Source organism: Conger conger, chromosome 9, assembly GCF_963514075.1.
Source record: "Conger conger chromosome 9, fConCon1.1, whole genome shotgun sequence".
Taxonomy (NCBI): Eukaryota; Metazoa; Chordata; class Actinopteri; order Anguilliformes; family Congridae; genus Conger; species Conger conger.
Window position 1 is genome coordinate 31182003 of NC_083768.1, and position 20958 is coordinate 31202960.

At 39.1% G+C, this 20958-nt stretch overlaps 2 protein-coding genes across 2 annotated transcripts; both read right to left on the bottom strand.

Moving 5' to 3' along the window:
* Positions 1–296: 296 nt before the first annotated feature.
* LOC133137627 (immunoglobulin lambda-1 light chain-like) lies at positions 297–9540 on the bottom strand. The gene is made up of 5 exons (XM_061255969.1): positions 9403–9540; positions 8970–9294; positions 7797–7803; positions 5919–6042; positions 297–1594 (listed from the first exon to the last, which is right to left on the bottom strand). The coding sequence occupies exons 1-5, from the start codon at positions 9443–9445 to the stop codon at positions 1293–1295; spliced, it is 801 nt and encodes a 266-aa protein (XP_061111953.1). The 5' UTR covers positions 9446–9540; the 3' UTR covers positions 297–1292.
* Positions 9541–14090: 4550 nt separating this feature from the next.
* LOC133137628 (nucleolar protein 7-like) lies at positions 14091–17156 on the bottom strand. Its single transcript, XM_061255970.1, is given in 9 exon segments — positions 14091–14236; positions 15104–15156; positions 15158–15173; positions 15553–15674; positions 16077–16131; positions 16321–16346; positions 16452–16507; positions 16841–16901; positions 17011–17156. Coding segments are annotated over 9 exon segments (669 nt in total). The 5' UTR covers positions 17145–17156.
* Between the last annotated feature and the right edge of the window lie 3802 nt (positions 17157–20958).

Genomic DNA, 20958 nt, shown 5'->3' on the forward strand with positions numbered 1-20958 from the left:
CTAAGGGGACTGCCCCACCTTACATACAATCCTTAATCACTCCCTACTCCCCAGCTAGACCAGCTCTGGTCGCCTTACGGTTCCCTCACTATGAGCACCTGGCGGTCCAGCTGCACGTTCACGCCTGTTTTCTGTTCTGGTTCCTCAGTGGTGGAATGACTTGCCTACCACTGTCAGGACAGCAGAATCCCTCCCCCTATTTTGACGCAGACTAAAAAAACACACCTTTTCAAACTGTACCGTAGACCTACCTCCTGATCCCCCCCGCCCCCCTTCCGATATCCCTATCCCTCTTGTCTAACCCAAAAAAAAAAAATAATAAAAAAAAAAATAGAATTGCACTTATGATGACTGTATGTTTAGAACAGCACTTCATGTGTATTTTACTAGACATGGATGTGTTGCTTTAACTTGTGGAAGAACCTATGCACTTGTAAGTCGCTTTGGATTAAAAGCGTCTGCCAAATGACTAAAATGTAAATGTAAATGTAAATTTATTGTTTCATTGATTTCATGAAAAATGTTATCAAACATCCATGTCCGAAACCCCTGTGAAAATGCCCCCCTAAATGAAATAACTGGTTTCCCCTCCTACAGCAATAATTGCAACCAAACACCTCCGATAATTTTATATCAGTCTTTCACATTACTGTAGGTAAACACAGATTGTAGGTTTTTCAGTGGTCTAGTCAGGAAGTTGATTTTATTCAGTAATTTAGATGTGGTCTTGCTTTTGTGTTTGGATTCCATTTTCTGAAATTCATGGTTCCTCCAATAATTATATTGTCTGAGTACCAAGGCAGCAAACACAAACCATCACACTAACATTGCCATGTTTAACTGGTTGGAATAATGTTCTTATTGCAAAATGCTGTACTTCCACTCTTGACTCATCTATCCATAGAACATCATCTGAAAAGGCATAAGGATCTTCCAGGTGCTGCTTTGCAATTGTGAGATGAGCATTGATGCTTCTCTTGGTCATCAGTTGTTTCCACCTTGCTATTCTCCAATGAATCCCTTCTTTGCCCAATATCTCTTTCTTATTGTAGAGTCAGGAAGGCTGATATAGGCTAGACAGACCTGCAGGTCTTTGGATGTTCTTTTGGTGGTTTGAACTTTTTTCATTAAAGAAATGAAGTAATCATTTAAAAATGTATTTTGTGCTTATTCAGATCTGAACCCATTCTGTGATAAAATACATAGTAGAGCAAATACTTCTTCTTGGCAGTGTGTATATACACAATCCCGTTCGTGAGGGATTTTATAATAATGTGGAACCTATAATGTAATTAATTTACCCTACCTGTGGGACTCCATGTATTTCCATGCTCCGTTCCTTCATGTTCCACCGTACATGTGTGTTTCACCCTTGCCTTCATTTCCTCGATTATTAATATACTGGCACTACCATCCTCTATTTTATGTTCCAGAACCTCCGCCTCGGAATTTTCCTGACCTTCTTCTTTCCATTTGAATCTGACAAAGGCCGGAATCATGCCCTTGGCGATGCAAACCAAGGCTGTCTTTCCATCTTGCGGCTTAGGTGGTGGGTAAACGATCACAGCCGGGGCTATCTTTTCAATTTTATCATCTGCAAAATCATAATGAATGAATGAATTAATTAATTATTGTACGCAAAGAGACAATTCAGCGGCACATATATTGACATTGCTTTCTGATGAATAAATGATGTCTCGGTGTATGGGAGACCGGGGCTTGTTGTCACATGGGTAAGTTGTCACACTGTTAATATTTTCACAACCAGAGGGCGCTACTTAAAAGAGGAATACTAGTTTTGTGCCTCTATATGGTCTGATGTCATATCCTGTCTGGGAAAACCAGAGCACTCTGTAAAGTGAGGTGAGCACATATTTCCCATTTTTCATATTGAAAAGTAAAAAATATTAACTTAATATGTTTTGTAATTATCTTCTTCTAGTTAAAAATCTTAACAATTATACATTTGCACTTGTTAGAGGATGCTAACATTAGCAAACATGGCAGTTTGGGACAACTTACCCGCTCATGGGGCAACATGTCACGTGTTCACACTCACTATTTAAATGCCTATAAGTCTGTACTGAAACAAGATATGAAAATTTAATGAAAACAAAATATATGCCTGAGACTTTCATTTGGTTTGAAATTTTTAACAATATGACGTATTGATCCCAAGATATACAAAAGAGTGTAAAAAGTGACAACATGTGTCTCCCCTATGTTATATTTTCCCATTAAATAGCTTAATAAGCATTTATACAACTGCAACAATCAATCAATCAAATTGTTGTCATGAAGCACGTCATACAGGTAGCCACAGGGCATGAGTTTCCCGACAGCGTCTTGAAAATGCAGGACACAGCCTCGCCTACTTCATGCACAATTTCAAGACCGCTATTTAAAAATTGATGTGAAAATCAAAGATGTGAAAATCATTTGAATCGTTTGCAAACAGCATTTCACTGATCGACATTACCTGGCCTTTCCTAATCACAAAAAAGATCCAAATGAGTTCTAGGGGTAGACAAATGGTCCGAAAAGCCTTCGTAACGCTACGTCGTTCGTAAGTTGTACCTTAAGCTGTACCTTAACGTTTCACTGAAGTATACTTTCTGTACGTCGTACTTTCGTAAGGTTGGTCTGGTCCACTCTTAGCTATACTTGTTATCGCTGTTGTCAGCTGACTCCGGTAGTGGCCACCACTGTTAAGACCGCAAGCCTCTGAAATCCGCCTTTTGCTCATAGTTACACCTCAATTTGTTAAGTAATACGTACACTAATAATTCCACAGTTGTAGTTGGCTAATAATATTACTAAAATACCACATTAATGGGACTGTTTTCATGAAAATAATAAACAAAAAATGTTTAACCTTAGTTATTTCTTGGTTTTTTGGACACCGTATTCCTAAAACTGGAAAATAATGTTTCACTATTGAGCGCCACGTCCTCTAACAATATCACCATCTCGTTTGCTGTGAAGCTGCGGGACCGCTTTTTTTTCTTTTCTTTTTTTTTCTGACATAGCTTATGTTGTGTTCGTGTTGGTGCGTTTTGCTTGTAGGTGCGCTTTTATTAAAAACGTCAGCAGAAAATAATTATAATAATCAGAGAAAATAGTGAATTACACCAGTAATGTGATGGTGCTTGTGGCAAATAAACCTTCTAGTCAGCTAAGGCACCAAGACAAAGATATTACATTTCGCGAAAATTATATATACGGTTGGATAATTTCGTTTGTAAGTTTTTAATTATATTAATAACTTCCCAGCAGTCGTGATACGTGCAATATTTTTAAGTATTCCTGCAGTGTTTTATGAACAAATAGCACTACTTTCTCTCATAGGGCATGGAGTGAATAATCAATCCTGGACCTAGTAACGTCACACGTAGAAGCTATGACTTAAGCAACCTCCAAAGGGATAGTTCGGGGAACATGCCAAGAAACAACTTTAGTAAGGTATACCTTTCGAGTCTTCGTAAAACGCTAAGAGACACTGTTATCGGGAAACGCGGCCCTGATTATCACCAAGATTCAAGGCAGGAATACACCCTGGACAGGTCGCCAGTCCATCGCAGGGCAAGCACACCATTCACTCACACATGCATACACGCATACACGCATACACTCATACCCACGGGCAATTTGGACTCTCCAATCAGCCTAACCTGCACGTCTGTGGGAGGAAACCGGAGTACCCGGAGGAAACCGACGCAGACACGGGGAGAACATGCAAACTGCGCACAGAGAGGCCCCGGCCGATGGGGATTCGAACCCAGAACCTCCTTGCTGTGAGGTGGCAGTGCTACCCACTGCACCATCCGTGCCACCTATCGTTTTTAAGTTTTCTAGGCTAAATAATTTGTACTCTACCGTAGCCTACAAAGGGATTTTACATTTACCGCTACGTCATGCTTCGGGAAACTCATCCCTCAGCATTTACACCAGGGAGTGGAATGTCAGTTTTTTTCGCTGTTTAGTTGAAAAATCTTGTGGGACATCCATAATGATTCATATCTTCAAAACAATGGATTAAAGATCTCAGAGGATCCAGGTCAGGAGTGGATAAATAAATATAAATTCGCGTATCATCAGCATACTTGTTAAAATGAATGTAATGCTTCCTAATAACATCCCTGAGAGCACGTACAAATTAGACAATAGTGGACCCAAGAATTGACAACTGCTGGACCCCACATTTAAAATATAAAATTTGTTCGTGTGGTTGTGTGGTTGCCTTGGGCAAAATAAAAAAAGATGTACCCGTACGACCTGTGGTCACAAGAGGCCAATCTGCGTCTGAAGTCAGGCAGAATGTGGTGGTCAATTGAAAGCAGTACTCAGATCTAACATGACCACTATATAAAACCTATTCCATTCTGTATTTTTTAAAATGTATTTATTTATTTATTTCATTAACAACTCTAATGCCGTTTATGTGGTATAGTGAGCATGGAACCCAGATGGATTTTATTTTTTTCAAAAATGCAGTGTGTGTTCAGAAAGTCATTTAACTGTTTGAATACAGATTTTTCAAGAAACTTACTGGTTACTAATTACCAAAGAATCAAGGATACTTTTCATGAATACAAGTCTGATTGTAAAGAGCAATTTACGGTAAGCACATCCTCTGACAGACAGTTAAAACAGTTTTTTAAAAAGGTAGTCAAATGTGAACAAAGGGATACTGTAGGTTGAAGAGCTTAACACAGATGAAACATCAATAAGCAGACATGAAATTCATTACACGTAGTAGTGGAAAGTAGTTCAGAATATATAGCATAAGGTGATGTATCAGACTATGAAAAGTAGAAAAAAAGTTTTTGCATTTGTTTTGTGGTTGTTAATAATGACCGAGATGAATTTATAAAATTACGGCTTGGCATTATTTTACAAGAATTAAGGCACTCTCTATAGATATCAAAGTGTAGCCTACATTAAGTTTTGCTTTTCTCCAATTTCTCACTGCTTTATGGCAGTGTTTTTTTAGCTGTCTTCTTTGTTAATATCCATCCAACGTGTCTCTGGGCTAAATTTAAGAATGCATTGAAGAATCACTAACATCTCGAGTTTTGATCGCTATTTCAGGTTTTTAGAAGAGGACCAACCATCACAACATATTTACACATAACAGTCGGATGTGTTCCTAAGCCCTTTAACTCATACAAAACTCTCTTGTCGTTGTATTTACATTGGTTATTATATTGTCTAATTTAAAATTCCAAACCAAGTTCCATCTCCAAATAATACTATGTTAACCCAAATGCCAATGGGTAAATATGTATGTATACCCTTTTGTCTTTCAAATTTGAATGGTAGACTATTATTATTATTATTATTATTATTATTATTATTATTATTATTATTATTATGTTTTAAAGTAACCTCAATAGAGGATCCAAGACTCAGCAAACAATGATGCTTTACCGTAATCGTAATCATAAAAAGGCGACGCATGAACTTCTCACTTTACTATTAAATTAATATTAAAACAAAAAGTATTGGATTAAATCACATGAGGGAAAGTTTTCGCTTACCTGAGACAATTAATCTTGTCCCTGACCCAAATATTTTGATGTAGTAGCTCCCAGTCCCACAGTGCTACCCGAAATAGCAAAAACTTAAGGAGTAACAAAAATTGGTATTTTCGGTATACACTATCAGAAAAAAAAGGTTATTTGCCTTCTTTCCATTGAGGAACCCCTTTTAGTTTTTTTATGGAACCCTCTATCCTAGGTGTGAAGTCTGAAAGCTCCGAGCCGAAGAACAATTTTGCCAGACAGTTGAACTAGATTTGGCGTCAGGGACTATGATAGCCTAATTGTACCAAAACATGACCACTCACTAAAACTGAAACACTGTCAGTAAACCCAAGAAAATCAATTCAACATGAATGAATGAAGCAGTCTACTTACCACTCACTACAAGTTCGGTCCCAGACCCAAATACTTTAACGCCGCTACCCACAGCAATAACGAGCTTTACAAAAACAACTGCATCTAATACGGGTGAGTTTCCCGATTGCGTCATCATCATTTGCTACATCATTTCAAGACAGCTTTTGAAAATTGCGCATGCGTTTCCCAAAACATGACGTGAGGGGAATAACTGTAAATAGTTACTTGATAGTTTACATTACAAAATTAGAACCACTCTCCCAAAACTGAAAACCCACACCATTATTTTATCTTTTTTTAACAGAATGGTTTAATTCATTCATTCATTAATTATCCTAACCCGCTTGTCCTGAACAGGGTCGCAGGGGGGCTGAAGCCTATCCCAGCATACATTGGGCAAAAGGCAGGAATACACCCTGGACAGGTTGCCAGTCCATCGCAGGGCACACACACCATTCACTCACACACTCATACCTACGGGCAATTTAGACTCTCCAATCAGCCTAACTTGCATGTCTTTGGACTGTGGGAGGAAACCGGAGTACCCGGAGGAAACCCACGCAGACACGGGGAGAACATGCAAACTCCACACAGAGAGGCCCCAGCTGACAGGGATTCAAACCCAGGACCCCCTTGCTGTGAGGCAGCAGTGCTACCCACTACACCGTCCGAGAAAGGTTTCAGAGCTTTGTTATTAAACACCCAAATCACCCCGATGAAAAAGTAATTTCCAACTTAATCTTAAAACTGATTACGCACCTTTAACAGCAATTGTACTATAATTTAATATTATTCTTTCACATTTCTGTGGAGGTTTTCAGACCTTTTCTTTGCAGAACTGCTTTAATTCAGACAAATTCATGGTTTTGTCATCTCCAGAAGAGATTAGAAAAAGAGTATTGAAATATATCTCCAAATGGAGAACAATTGGAACAGTGGTGAATATTCCACTGAGTGGAGGGCCTGGACAATTTGGGCACTGTGACAGCTGATTTAGGAAGTCGCTCATGATCCCTGAAGAACATTCAAGAGCCTACAGGCCTCTCTAGCCTCAGTTATATCAGTGTTCATGACTCTACAATAAACAAAAGGAAAGGGCAAAGATGGGATTCATGAGAGAATAGCAAGGTGGAAACTACTGCTAACCAAGAGGAACATCAATGCTGGTCTCACAATTGCCAAAAAGCACCTGGATAATGACCCCAAGCCTTTTGAAATAATGTGCATTCATTCTGTAACAATTGTTAATAAGGACCGAAATAAATAACTACTATAACTACTACTACTACTACAACTAATACTACTACTAGTACTTCTACTACAATATGTCTGGTGTCTAGCAAATCCGTGTGAACATTGGCGACGTTTGTGTGATGCTGCGACATTGGCTCAGGAGGTTAGTGTATGGCAGTTGGAGGGTTGCCGGTTCGATGTACGGCAGTTGGAGGGTTGCCGGTTCGATGTATGGCAGTTGGAGGGTTGCCGGTTCGATCCCGCCCTGAATGTGTCAAAATATGTGAATGGGTGTGTGGAGGAACCATGAATTCTACTCTGTATCAGAAAATTCTTACAAAGTGTCAAGTTCTGTGTTGTTAGTATTTCCGTTTATTGTTACCCTCTGCGCTTTCCGTAGTCTGTCAGTTCCCCCATTCATTCCCATTCATTAATTTCCCCTGTTTTCACTTCCTTGTTATCGTGCACACCTGCATGTGATTTCCCTCGTTATTCCTCAGTATAAACCTGTCTGTTTTGTTAATATTGAACCGTAGTTTATCGACCTGTTTTTGTATAGCCTATCAAATTTTGTTTTCGGATTCTGTTTTTGTCTGCCTATCCCGCCTGCAATTAACCCCTCACCTGTGACCACGACTAACTTTTGGATTATCCGTATTGTACCTGTTTGCTGGAGAGTTGACCCATTGTCTGAACTATTAAACACAAACTGCCTTACCCCTGCTGATTCCGTTTGCTGGCTCTTGATCTTTGCCTGTTTGACCTGCCTATTTTATAATAAAGACTTTTGTTATAAAATCCATGCCCTAGTCTCCCATCTGGGTTGCTTGTTCTATGGACCTGATACAAAGAATGTCTGGTCCATGAATATCTGTCCATGAGTTGAAGCTGAAGCTTAATTGGGTTATGTAACAAGACAATTATCCAAAAGGCAAAAGCAAGTCCAAATCTAATCAAAGTGGTGAGTGACTTACTGCATATCAAATTATTGGAAGTAATTCATTCATTATCCTAACCTGCTTATCTATGGGCAATTTAGTTTACTTTCAATTAGGACGCACAGAACTGCTGCTCAGTAGATGTTTTTTGTTTTTCGAACCATTTGTTTGTTTTGTAGTTCTGTAAATACTTAAACAATTTTTTTTTACCAACTCATTCCCTCTGAAATTCTAAAATGACGTATAAAAAGGCATAACTTACTTTAAATTAGGACACACAGAACTGCTGCTCACTAGATGTTTTTTTCGGGGGGGTTTTTCGCACCATTTCTTTGTTTTGTGTGAAAATCCCAGGAGACCAGCAGTTTCTGAAGTACTGAAATCACCCTGACTGGCACCAACAATCATTCCATGGTCAAAGTCACTTAGATCACATTTTCCCCCATGCTGGTGGTTGTTGTGAATATTAACTGAAGCTCCTGAACCGTATCTACATGATTGTATGCATTGTACTGCTGCCACACAATTGGTTGATTTGATAATTAATACATTACTACATTAATAAGTAGGTTCCTAATAAAGTGCTCAGTGAGTGTATTCAGAAATCATACCGTATGTTTCATTGAAAAATATTGATAAAAATATATATATTTCAAGGGGTCAACTCTAATTTGGAAATCTAAAAGGTCATATTTTATAAACTAACCTGTAACTAAATTACGACCAGAGATATCATGGAGGGGCTTTATAGAATCAATGTGATTGTGTATGTGTATATGATATTCAGAAAATTACAAGGGCAGTTGTTTTGTTTATCTAAATGTATATTTAAATGCTAAGATTAGGCATGGTATGATTTCTTGATTCAGTTTTTTGCTTTGATGCAGGTGATGCTGACGTTTGTGTACGGCGGATTGTGGCATCTATATCACTGTGGCTGTCGTAATAGGCACAATAGTAGATACCAGCATGTTTCTTTTCTACAGATGAAATCTTTAGACCATTCTTGGTGCTTCCTTTTTTTATGTTGTCGTTGTCAGTAGTATCTGATTTACTGCTACCACTACTGTCAATGAGGAGCACTCGATTCAAAGTTCCCCCTTCTTTCTTATGGTACCAGTGGATATAATCACTCGAAGTCATGCCTGAGACTTTACAGGAAAATTCAACACTGAGCGTTGCAGATATTATCTCCTGTTGCAATATCTTCTGTGCTTCAGCCACTGAAGTCAAGAAAAATATATTTATTTACATTACAGTGAAACGACAGTAAAATCTTCAGTTTAACACTTCAATTCAGCCACATGTCCATAAAACACATTGTCACTTACCTACAAAAAGTGTGAAAAGAATGACCCCAGAGCCCAAGAACATCTTTTCTCCAGTTGATAGCTTTGTGCACTGTGTTCACACAGGGTAGAGGGTGTGCTGTGTTGAGACAGTTTGTCTGGGCACAACGTGAAAGTCCTGTGATCAGTAAACCAATCACAGAGCTGTTGGCATACTGCATGCTACTTTTACTTAATCACAGATACACACACACACACATACACACACACAAGGAGAGATAAAGAATTTTAGCAGTAACTATTCTGTGGTTGAGAGTTAAGGTGAAGGCTAAATACATGATTGCAGCAACAGTCTGGCAAAGCATATGCTGGACAAAATAAAATAAAATAATAAAATTCTATAACAGAAGCCTAATAAGAAATAAAGGCCTGCCTCGAATACAAGCCTGCCCCAAATAAAGGCCTGTGCTTTGTGCAGCCTAAGTAAATAAAAGACCCCGGTCACAATTTGAGGATTTACGGTAGCTTGTTTGTTATATTTTTGCCTGCGTAACGAAACACTAGCATTTTTAATATTCCCTAAGACTGTTACGCTTTGGCAAAAACTGTTCTTGAGATTTCATGGCCAAAACGGTTGAAGTTTTTGCAAGACATCTGCTACAGTGCATCTCCCCACCTTCAAGCACAAGCTGAAGACACACCTCTTCAAGCAGCACCTCTCCCCATCCATCCCTACCTCCCTGTGAACCTTAATTGTTGTCTCTGTGACTTGCTTTGTGTATCGGTATTTTTAGTTGGCTAGGTAAGCAGTGTTTGGATAATTAACTTTGGTCACTTTTGCTCTGTTTGTTTGTTTCTTTGTTAAAAAAAAAAAAAAAAAAAAAAAAAAAAATTGGCCCTCGTCCTTATCTTTGTTGTACAGGTAGCAGTTGAAATTGTACTTCCCTCTAGGGTCTTTCAGCGACCTTATCCCTGGTTATGGGTATGCACTTTGTTGTACGTCGCTCTGGATAAGAGCGTCTGCCAAATGCCAATAATGTAATGTAATGTAAAATAGCAGACTACCTTTGGAGGAACTCCAAGGAATCTCATCTCTCTAGTGTTGAAGTTTGATCAAAATGCTCGTTTTGAAAACCAGGAATGTTTAGAATAATGATTTAAATGCTTGATTTAAATGCTTTTATTAAAACTGTGAAATAGTTAGAATTGAGAATAAGTGAATAAGTCAGTAATTAGAACCGTGTGTCTGTTCAAACACATTGAGCAAAGTACAGAGTTTGTTTAATGAAAGTGCAGAGAACACTTAATCAGGTGTTTTGCAAACCATGCCATTGGATACGACTTGTTTTGACTAAGTGATGCAGGTCAAGCAATGTGGGTCTTTGCAGAGAAATGTTTTGAGTTAGTGATCACCAGTCAATTTGCCTGCGTCATTATAGAGGCGAAAGGTTAAGACAGCTCAGCTTTCATAGAGGCACTGCTGAGGGCCAATGGGACACAGTGTTTTTCCCTGATTAGGACCAGTGCGCAGAACTAAAATACAGGTAAACAGTCACCTTTTTTATAAAAGTCTGTGAGGGCGTTACCCGTGGCCCATCGGATTTTGGCAGTGCCCGTGAAGGAGTGACGGATACCTGTGGGTGAGTTGTGGCTTTTGAAAAGGAGTGATGTTGAAAAGCATGAATGTAGTGATGATACAAAATGAGCCTTATAGCTAACCAAAACCCATGAGAAGTCGTATTGGGTATACTGACGGTCAGTGCAGTGCACGCATGTGGGCGTACAGACTTCTCCACACTGACTCGAGAAACATGGAATTTTTATGTGGAACAGGAATTTAAAGGCAAAAGACTCCTTTTAGAGGAGCCGTAAATCACCGTGCAGAGGATCGTACATATCACTTCCTATCCCTGAGAAGACCTCAGCACAACCCAGATAAGGGGCAAGGCATGGCTGCTGCATGGGTACAGGCCACAAACGAGAGGTTAACGGTATTTTGTAAAATACTTGCTTTCACAAGCTACTATAGCTCTATGTCTTGTGTGTGTAATTTTTATATATTTTTTCTATTATTTTAAGGTTTGAGAATCCTTTGTAAAAATATGCGTGATTACTGCCGGGTGTTTTAAATATTGTGAATTTCCCAAGGGAGAGAACAAATTGGTTGGTTGTTCTCATATATAATAATATTTATATGTATAATAAATAATAATAATGAATATTGTGGATTTCCAAGGGGGAGAACAAATTGGTTGTTCTCATACATAATACATAATAATAATAATAATAATAATAATAATAATAATATATATAATAAAAATGATAAAAAAATATTGTGAAATTTTCCAAGAGCTAGAACAAAGTGGTTGTTCTCATATATAATTAAAATATATAATTAGAAGAAATTGGAAAACATTCCATTAACATTTAGTTTTATTTTATTTTTATTTTATTTCCCCTTTTTCGGTTCTTTATTCAGTTTTTGGGGAAAAGCAAATGCAACGAAGAAAGGTTGATCTTGTGATGTTGACGGACTGCTCAGAAACATTAGATAAGATTGTAACTCCCCTGGACCTTATGTTCAAACATTTAAAAAATATTTTAAAATATATTATTAATTAATAAAAAATAATAATAAAAAAACTATGTGTGGCCAGATAAGACTGGAACATTTAAACCTGATTGCTTGGAGAGCGTTGAGGCTGTGTTGATTGAGAAAGGAAAGAGCCCAGGCTGGGGGAAGAAAAATGAGATTAAAATATGTACGACAACATTTTAATCTGTTGCAGAGGCGTCAGGACAGGCTTGGCAGAAGGACTGAAGCTACCAGGAAGAAGCAGAGAGGGGTGCCCCGGAAGGAGGAGCTTCCCAGTGATGCAGAACCAAGCTGCCCTGCCCTCATTGAGAAACCACCACCTTATTCTGGAGCTTCCCCTGCTGGAGGAATGTACCCTGACATTGAGGAGGTCCAAATTATGGTAAATCAAGTAAATCAATCTGACACTTCCATTACAGATGGATAGAGACCTGCAGGTGGAAGGATGACTCAGTGTGAAGGGACTTATCAGGCCAGCTGAGCACCTCCAGTCCTCCCCACCAGTGGGACACCAGCAGCCATTCCAGAATTCAACACCCCTCCATGCAAAGCGCCTGTTCATTACAGAGTGATGACCTAATCAACAGCCAGCTGTTTGGAGGAGGATCCATGGCCCATCAGGAGCCTTGCCAGAAGCAAGAGCGCCCCCTAAAGGCCGGAATTGGAAAAGAGACTTTTATCTTATTGTACCAGACCCACCAACATTACTCACCAAGATCCAACCTTCAACAACCCATTACACTGTCATAGACTTGTGCTCATCATTTTTCTCCATCACCGTACATGAACAATCCCAAGCCCTTTTTGCCTTCATCTCCAGAGGGCAGCAACACACGTATTCCAGGCTGCCACAAGAATACGTGCAATCGTCAAGTGTGTTCAACCGAATTGTAAGAGATCTCTCTCCGTCCAATGGGAGCACACTCATTCAGTGTTTGCTCTGTTCATTTTTTTTGGGCCTGCTCCGAAGTTGTGAACATTCCTCTGTGCACCTCCCCATCAGAGGAGAAAAACAAAGGAATATCAGAGGAGAAAAACAAAGGAATATTTAAAAAAGTATTGCCAACAACACTGTGTGGTAATGACATTAACTATTAAAAAAAATTCCTAGGAAGACATTGTGAACCGTCATCGTTTTTTTGTTGTACTTATGATTATAATCTCAGACCAGCACAGCAGTGTACACTCTTCTAATTAAAAAAAAAAATATTGTGAATAATGCACTCATAGTTTCTATTTCATAGATTCTACACCATTTAGAAAAAATGCATTCTGGGGTGGGTGTACTAGGTGTGTCTCATTTGCATGAAGTGTTCTCTAACCAATCGGGAGCTGGCAGTGTTCCTTGTATTGGTCGGTAACAGCTGGCTGTCCGATTTTGAAAATGAGCCATTCATGTCAAATCTGTGTGGGTACTGGATATTATGGATTTGTTTTACTGGATATTATGATTGACATCTACCTGTAGTCGAGTGAACTCTACTTAAATTATATTTCATAAATGTTGAAATAATACAAGGCATACAAACATGTTTACAGGTTTTAAGAAATATATAGTTTCCTTCCCCTTTAAGTTCATAGTACAAACATAATGCAAAGCAAGTTAAGTCAGCCAGAAAATTGGTTGCCAGCCTGGAGTTCTGAGCTATTGCATCAACGGAACCATGAGTTTCACTGGATGCTGCAAATTATGGCTGTGCAGTTAAATATTCCATTGCTGCAAAACTGCTGAGCAAGATTACATCAGAGGTGGCCTGAAACAATTTATTCAAGGACATCGTTTCACTCGCTGGATCAAGGGCTTAGATTCTAGAGTAACACCAAACATCATAGGCCAATGTCACCATTGTTGCAGAGGGCAATAGCCAGTGTTCATTTGACTAAAGCAACGTAAACAGATAATGATCAGATTCTAGTCATTATGATTAGTGCACACACAAATTTTATTCAGCATGTAAAGGAAATCTGTACGAAACTAAATGACACCTCTTCAAATCTTCTTAAATGACACCTCTTCAAAAACCCTGTTATAGTACAAAACATGGTTTGAGGAAAACTTAATTTATGCTTTACAAAACAAAACAAAACAAAACAAAGAACAGAAAAATCTCTCCAATAGTTTAACTGCTTGGTGTTACTTTCCATTTTGGAACATAGCTGCAGTTTGATCAGATTGGTCATTCCTGTAGTGGCCCCGCCCCTGCCCCCAGCTCTGCCCCACCCCCTGCTTGTTCTTCCACCTCTTTTTGAACTTCTCTGCCTCCTCTTTCTTCTCTGTACCTGGAGGAGCAGGCAAGAGCAGCATCAGAACTGTGCTGTGCACAATGATCTGCATCGCTACAACATCAATTTTCTATTATCAACATCTTATTTAATGGCCATTTCCTTGTAAAACATTGACGTTTATATTCCATTCATTTAATCAACCACACAGACCCCTCAAACTTCCAGGTGCTCTTGGAGAAATGGTAACGTGGATCTCTTTAGGGCACAGGTGTCAAACTCCAGTCCTGGAGGGCCGCAGTGTCTGCTGGTTTTCGGGTTGTTCTCAGAACCTGTGGTGCATTTCAGTCATTGATTGGCTCGACACTCCTTGTTCTGGAGGCCTTAATTGACAGCTGATTGAAAGTAAAACCCCAAAAACCTGCAGACAATGTGGCCCCCTGGGAATTCAGTTTGACACCCCTGCTTTAGGGCAATGGTTCCCAACCCTGTGGAAAACTAGCAGTTCTCAACCCCCAGGGACCATGATTTGAGGAACAGGGCTTTAGGGCTGTTCAAACTTCAATGTGTATTCAGTGATCTTTAAATGACTTAGATACTCCATTCTCTTATTGATGCCTGTGCCACAGCAGTGGATCCACATGCCTTAAAACTCTGGATCTGAAAAGTGGATCTGCAAAGTACTCTCTGTACTGACATTCATTTAATCAAGGGTTCTGCAACTCATTCTGAGTCCTTGTGTTTGCTAGTTTTTGTTCCAACTGCAACCCCTGAATTATAACAGACTCTTTAATTGTTATTATTAGGCACTAAATGTGTTTTGCATGATTACCATCTTAAGGCTATAGAGTATCAGAAATGGCTGTCGTGCAGACCTGACCATGTTCTACAGGCATCCCCTTCACCGATGATTCATCCACTCACCCCACTGCTTGTCCACAAACTGCACGGCTGCACCTTTGTTCAAGGCCCTCTTGTGAAAGGAGCTGATTTACTGAGAGCAAGACAACAAATGAATATGCAATAAACCAGACGAATGAAATGTGGCTAGACAACATAATTGGAATCATGTAGGATGCTCTTATCCAACGGGAAGACAATATTAATCACATACTAACACTTCTCGATGTTTACAGTAGGTAACATCTAAAAGAACAGATCTTCAAACTTGCCCCTGCTTAGAGCACCTTGCCCAGTCACTACAGCCACTAAGGACTAGCAGCTTAAAGGCACACCTACAACTTCCCAGGCCTTTCATGAGGTGCGAGGTGATAGCCGGCTCCTTGGTCCGGCATCAGTTCACCCAGCAGTTAAGCAATCGGAGGGAATGTAAGTGATTGGTGTATGGGTTTCTCCTAGGGCTAGGTTCTCACCTGTGGTTCTGTTGGCTCCCGGGCCATACAGACGGGACTGGATGAAATCGAGAGCGCTCTGCTGCTGCTTGCTGGATAGAGACTGGTCCTTCAGTCTCATAACGCTACAGTTCCCCTTCAAACTGAAGGGCAGGAAACAGAAGTTCAATATTTATGCTCAAAATACTGGTGTATTCTTTAATGTACACTAGAGGGCTATAAAACACATAGCTATTACAGACAACTGGGAGTTCTAAAGTCTGTTTATGTATCTGAGACACCACTGGAAAGGGTGCATCTAGTATAATAGAAATTAGATACAGAATTCCATATACAAGTACAATATACATCAAGAAAGAATGGATACATTTTACTCCCCCACTCCTGTAGTACAGCATGGAAGATAGGCATTCCTCAGTACTGTTGTAAAGAGGCTCGACAGACACAGATGATACACGATTGAAACACAGGAGAGCCCTGTACCTAATCCTGCTGTTCTGGCAAATCTCTAAAGCAAGCCATGACCTTACCTCCGTCTCTTTCACCTCTTCTTCTTCTTCTTCTTCTTCTTCTTCTCCTCCCCCTTTTGTTCTACCTCATCTGCATCTGATCCCTCGCTCCTCAACTCTCCTCTCCATCGCCTGCTTTTTCAACTAGGAAACAAAGATACAGTTTCAGCAGACGGTTTTTAGACTTCAAATCACTAGGGCTGTCAACAGACTTGGAAATATTTGTTGTAGTATGTCCATGTGGGGTATTTGTGAACTGGGTAGTGGTTAAATATCATACCTTGAGCTTTGGATACCTTGGGCTTCCTGAAAAGAACAGGACAGAAATCAACAATTATTGTAGACCATCGCGAAACTAATTAAACTACATTTGTATGTCCCTCTACCAGAAGAGAATTCTGGGACACGTACTTTGGTACAGTAGAGTCTATTTCCTCCAGGATGTCAACAGGGAGAAGCTTTCTTTTCTGTTAGAATTAGACAAAAATAATGACAATATTTTTTTGCTGGTCAGATGGGATATTATTCGCATAATTCTAGATTTCATTCATACTGGAGGACAGAGGCAATCATAGATCAAAAGTGCAATCTTACAGGTTACAACATCCTAAGACCTTGTGACTGAAATCGCATTCCAAATTACATTAGCTCTCATTTGCACTACGAACATTTATTTAAAAAAAAAAAAAAAAAAAATGACGGTTATACTCAACTGCAGCATTTCGTCCATGCACGTTTATAGGTGAATGTTTTGATCATTCCAGATTAATGAAACTAATACACCGGCTAATAAATCGTACCTTTTGTTCCTGGAACAGTTCCTGCCTCTTTCTTCGCTTTTCCTTCAGTAATTCTTTTTCTCTGCAAATAAAATATCGATTAATAATAGTTGCCACCTAGCCAACTATCGTATCGGAAAACAAATGTGACTTATAAGATGCTAGCCAACTCAAGTTACTACTGCAGCCACCTTCTTGCTGTATCAATGGCTTCTCTCATACTCCGTAATGCCGCCGCTTTAGAATCTTCGAATGTCACCTCTTCGGGGGCCTCATCGTCATCCTCTTGACTGGAAGCGATTCCTAAATGTGTATTTTCTGCCATTTTCTTACTTTTTTGATTTGTTTGGGGCACCTGAATTTTCGCCATCTTTGAATCTGAGAAGGGCATCGTGAACTTTAACCTCAGATGTTGTTTTCAAAGGCCACAATAGGAATGGCTCCCTCTAATGGCAAGGATGTTCATTTTATTTGACGATTGAGGGAAATGTTGTCATAACACCAACACTCATAACAGATATACAAAAATATATTGTAGATATAACCCCTACAGCTACAGCTGGAAATCTTAATTTGATGCTTCCAGTATACACATCAACTTAGATCTGCATGCTGTGATTCCATAAAAGAAATCATTTCTAATGTTGACAGTCATTTATACCACAATTTATCCACTTGAATTCAGCAGGCTTTGAATCCTGATTCATTCAGCAAGCTTCACAATGTTTGGAAATTCTATCTGCAAATAGTTCAGACATGAAACTGTCTCGATTGATGAGTTGACTGCAATGCACATCGATGGGGTGTTTGTCACACAACTAATATTTGCCTTTTAAGATCATTTTCTCCTCCATCAAATGATCTGCTTGTTATCTTGCATCAGACACTTGCTGATGTCCATAAAGATAATTTATCTAGATCATCTAGAAAAAGTATTTCATGAAAACAAATGAGTCAACCGCCACACTGTTTATTTTACTGGGTCTGTCAAATGGCTGTTATTCCTCAGAAACATAGTGTAACACCATCTAAAAGTGTTTCCTCTGTAACACATGGACATCTTATAATGTCTAAACACACACTGAGCTTGTTTAAACTGATCAGTAAGCCTGGTTGAAGGCTTACAAAAGCATTGTGCAATATTTAATCACCATGTGTCATCTTGCAAGGTCTCTGTTTCACGGAATATTTAATATAATTATAATCATTTTCACGTTCTTTAAGCAGGAAGTTGCAACATGAAGACCACATCTTGGTAAGATGTTTGCAGGGATTGTACATGGATGCTGGGGTTGTCCCACTTATTTTTAACTTGTTGTATTTTAAGGAGACAGACAGTCCACCCTCCTCATGTTCTTTACCTCTTTACTCAGAGGTGATGAGAGAGGGGGTTACAGGAAGAGCCTGACTCATGCTTCAGTGAGTGCCATGGCAGTAAATACAAACGCACTGAGGGGCTCGTATATGGGTTGAGAGCTGGCTCCCCACATGGTCTGTTCCACTTGTTTTCTATTCTGTGAAATATAGTTGCGCGTGTATATTGCGTAAACAACCATTGTACAGTATTCCTCATGTAAAACATTTTGAAAGCTATAAAATTTAGTTTAGGTTCATTACAAGTAATTCAATATTTGTCTTTTGCCTAAAATCCTATAGATGCTAAAATTACTATTTTATTTAGTATAGTGAAATACCAGTGAATGAAAGAGGAACTTGATAATCCATTGACATTTTTTATAGACTGTTCTCTATACTGAAGGCGGCACGGATGTTGCAGTGGGTAGCACTGTCACCTCACAGCAAGGAGGTCCTGGGTTCGAATCCCCGTCGGCCGGGGCCTCTCTGTGCGGAGTTTGCATGTTCTCCCCGTGTCTGCGTGGGTTTCCTCCGGGTACTCCGGTTTCCTCCCACAGTCCAAAGACATGCAGGTTAGGCTGATTGGAGAGTCTAAATTGCCCATAGGTATGAGTGTGTGAGTGAATGGTGTGTGTGCCCTGCAATGGACTGGCGACCTGTCCAGGGTGTATTCCTGCCTTTCGCCCAATGTATGCTGGGATAGGCTCCAGCCCCCCTGTGACCCTGATCAGGATAAGCGGGTTCAGATAATGGATGGATGGATGGATGTTCTCTATACTCAAAATAGCTTGCTTGGAGATGTATTTCTTCAATCCATGACAAACAACTTGGTCATGTTTAACTAATTATTCTGTGTTCATTTAGAATAATATATCACATATGTTTTCAAATTAGTATAAACCTTGCTGAAAGTTTGCTGGCATGCAGTTATGGTTGCAGGATATTTTTAATTCAAGCAATGCATTTTACCACATACTGTATACTGTATATCTTGCCAAACTGTTTAGAAAAATTCCAGCCTGAGCTGATCGTTCACATGCACCTGCCAGCAAAAATGAGGGACATTGGATGACTGAAAACAGGCTGTGCAGGTAATATAGTATATGATGTTAAATTATATCAGTCAGTAGTATCTGAGAGAATATGACACACTGGAGAGGAAGTTTAAAGCTTCCTTTGTTGGCCACCCTTTCCTGCTTTCTTCTTAGGCCTGGTTGTTTTCCTCCTGCTTGTATTTCTGCTCTTGCCTTTATCTTGAGACCCCTCTGGTGTTGCTCTTGCAGTCACTGTTCCCAACGCTGGGTAGATGGGAATAAGACTCTTAAATATCACAGCTAGGAATATCAAGTGCTTTGAATAATAAACTTTATTTATATAGAGCACTTTTCATGCAATAAAAGCAGACCAGATTGCTTTGACAATAAAAATATATAAAGAAATATAAAAAAATATAGAAATGCAGATTAAGTTAAACTAAATGCTTAACTTATATAGCATGTACTGTATGTCTGAGAGTAAATGGGAAAAGGGCAATGCCAGTCCACATAAACAGACAAGTCCAAAGTTCTAATAACAAAGACTGCATACTGATTGGAGATGAAGATGAACATTTTTGTGTTAAAGCATGCCGTTTAAACACATACAAATAATTCAAATAAAGGAGACATAGAAAGATGCTTGTCATTGCAAATATTATGAAATGTCTTTAGGAAAACCTGCTTTTAGAACTGTAGAACTCTACAGAGACCAGAGATTCACATGGAGATTCACTCCAAGAAACACATCTCAGGTAAGCAAATAGGATTCACCTTACCACAGTTTTTTGCCACAGCAAATGGTCTGAATAATGTAAATGAGAGATTTCAGTTTTTGATTTGTAATAAATTTGCACAAATTTTCAGTTTGTCATTATGGGTTATTGAGTGTATAATGATGGCAAAAATGGCAATTTCATCCATTTAAAATTATAGTTATAACACAATAAAGTGTGCAAAAAGGGATCTGAATTTTTTGAATCACTGTATCCACAGTATTTATACCCAGGGAGTGAAGAACTATGAGAGTAGTGAGGCAAGGTTTCGTTATTGGAACAGAACTGATTTGGTCTTCAAATCAATATTCAGAAGTAACCTTTGTAGCCTCTCATTCAGCCGCAGTGCCTCAAAATTCAAGTCTGTACCCTCCCCGAGATGTATTATTCATTAACTGTGACCTGAAAAGTACTGTCCTAACCAAGTACACTATTAATAATTCATAAAAGAAAGGCACGGAAGTTTGTATTACTAAGGAGCCCCCAAAAGAATGATAAACCATATAAACCTACTGCTGTACAGCTACACAAAGACACAATTTGTGTTGTGTGTTCATGTATGTGTCTGTTTCAACACACTTTCAAAAAGCTATGCTGTATGTGTTGCATTGTGATTTCCCTCTGTAGTAAATGCATTGAAAATGTTTAAGACACGATTTACATTTTACATTTTAGTCATTTGGCAGACACTTTTTATCCAAAGCGACCTACAAGTGCATAGGTTCTTCCACAAGTTAAAACATTGCATCCATAACTAGTAAAATACATATGAAGGGCTGACAGAGATAAAGGGTTTAAGTGTTTTGTGTTTTCTTTGGATTCATGAACATATCGTCTCATAATATCATTTTATTTTACAGTTTACTGAAGCAGAGATAAATTACTCAAAATTGTTTGGAATTGGAATTGTTTGCCTGCCTGCCAAAGTCAATGGTCGAACCCAGGACCGTTTATATGAGCTGTAATATTAGCT

Bases quoted from the DNA above. Each gene is read 5' to 3' on its own strand.
- LOC133137627 (XM_061255969.1), bottom strand. From the start codon at position 9,445: ATGTTCTTGGGCTCTGGGGTCATTCTTTTCACACTTTTTGTAG. The intron at 9,295-9,402 runs GTAAGTGACAAT...TCTTGACTTCAG, and splicing joins TCTTTTCACACTTTTTGTAG to TGGCTGAAGCACAGAAGATA. The intron at 1,595-5,918 runs GTAAGTAGACTG...ATGATTTTGCAG, and splicing joins GACCGAACTTGTAGTGAGTG to ATGATAAAATTGAAAAGATA.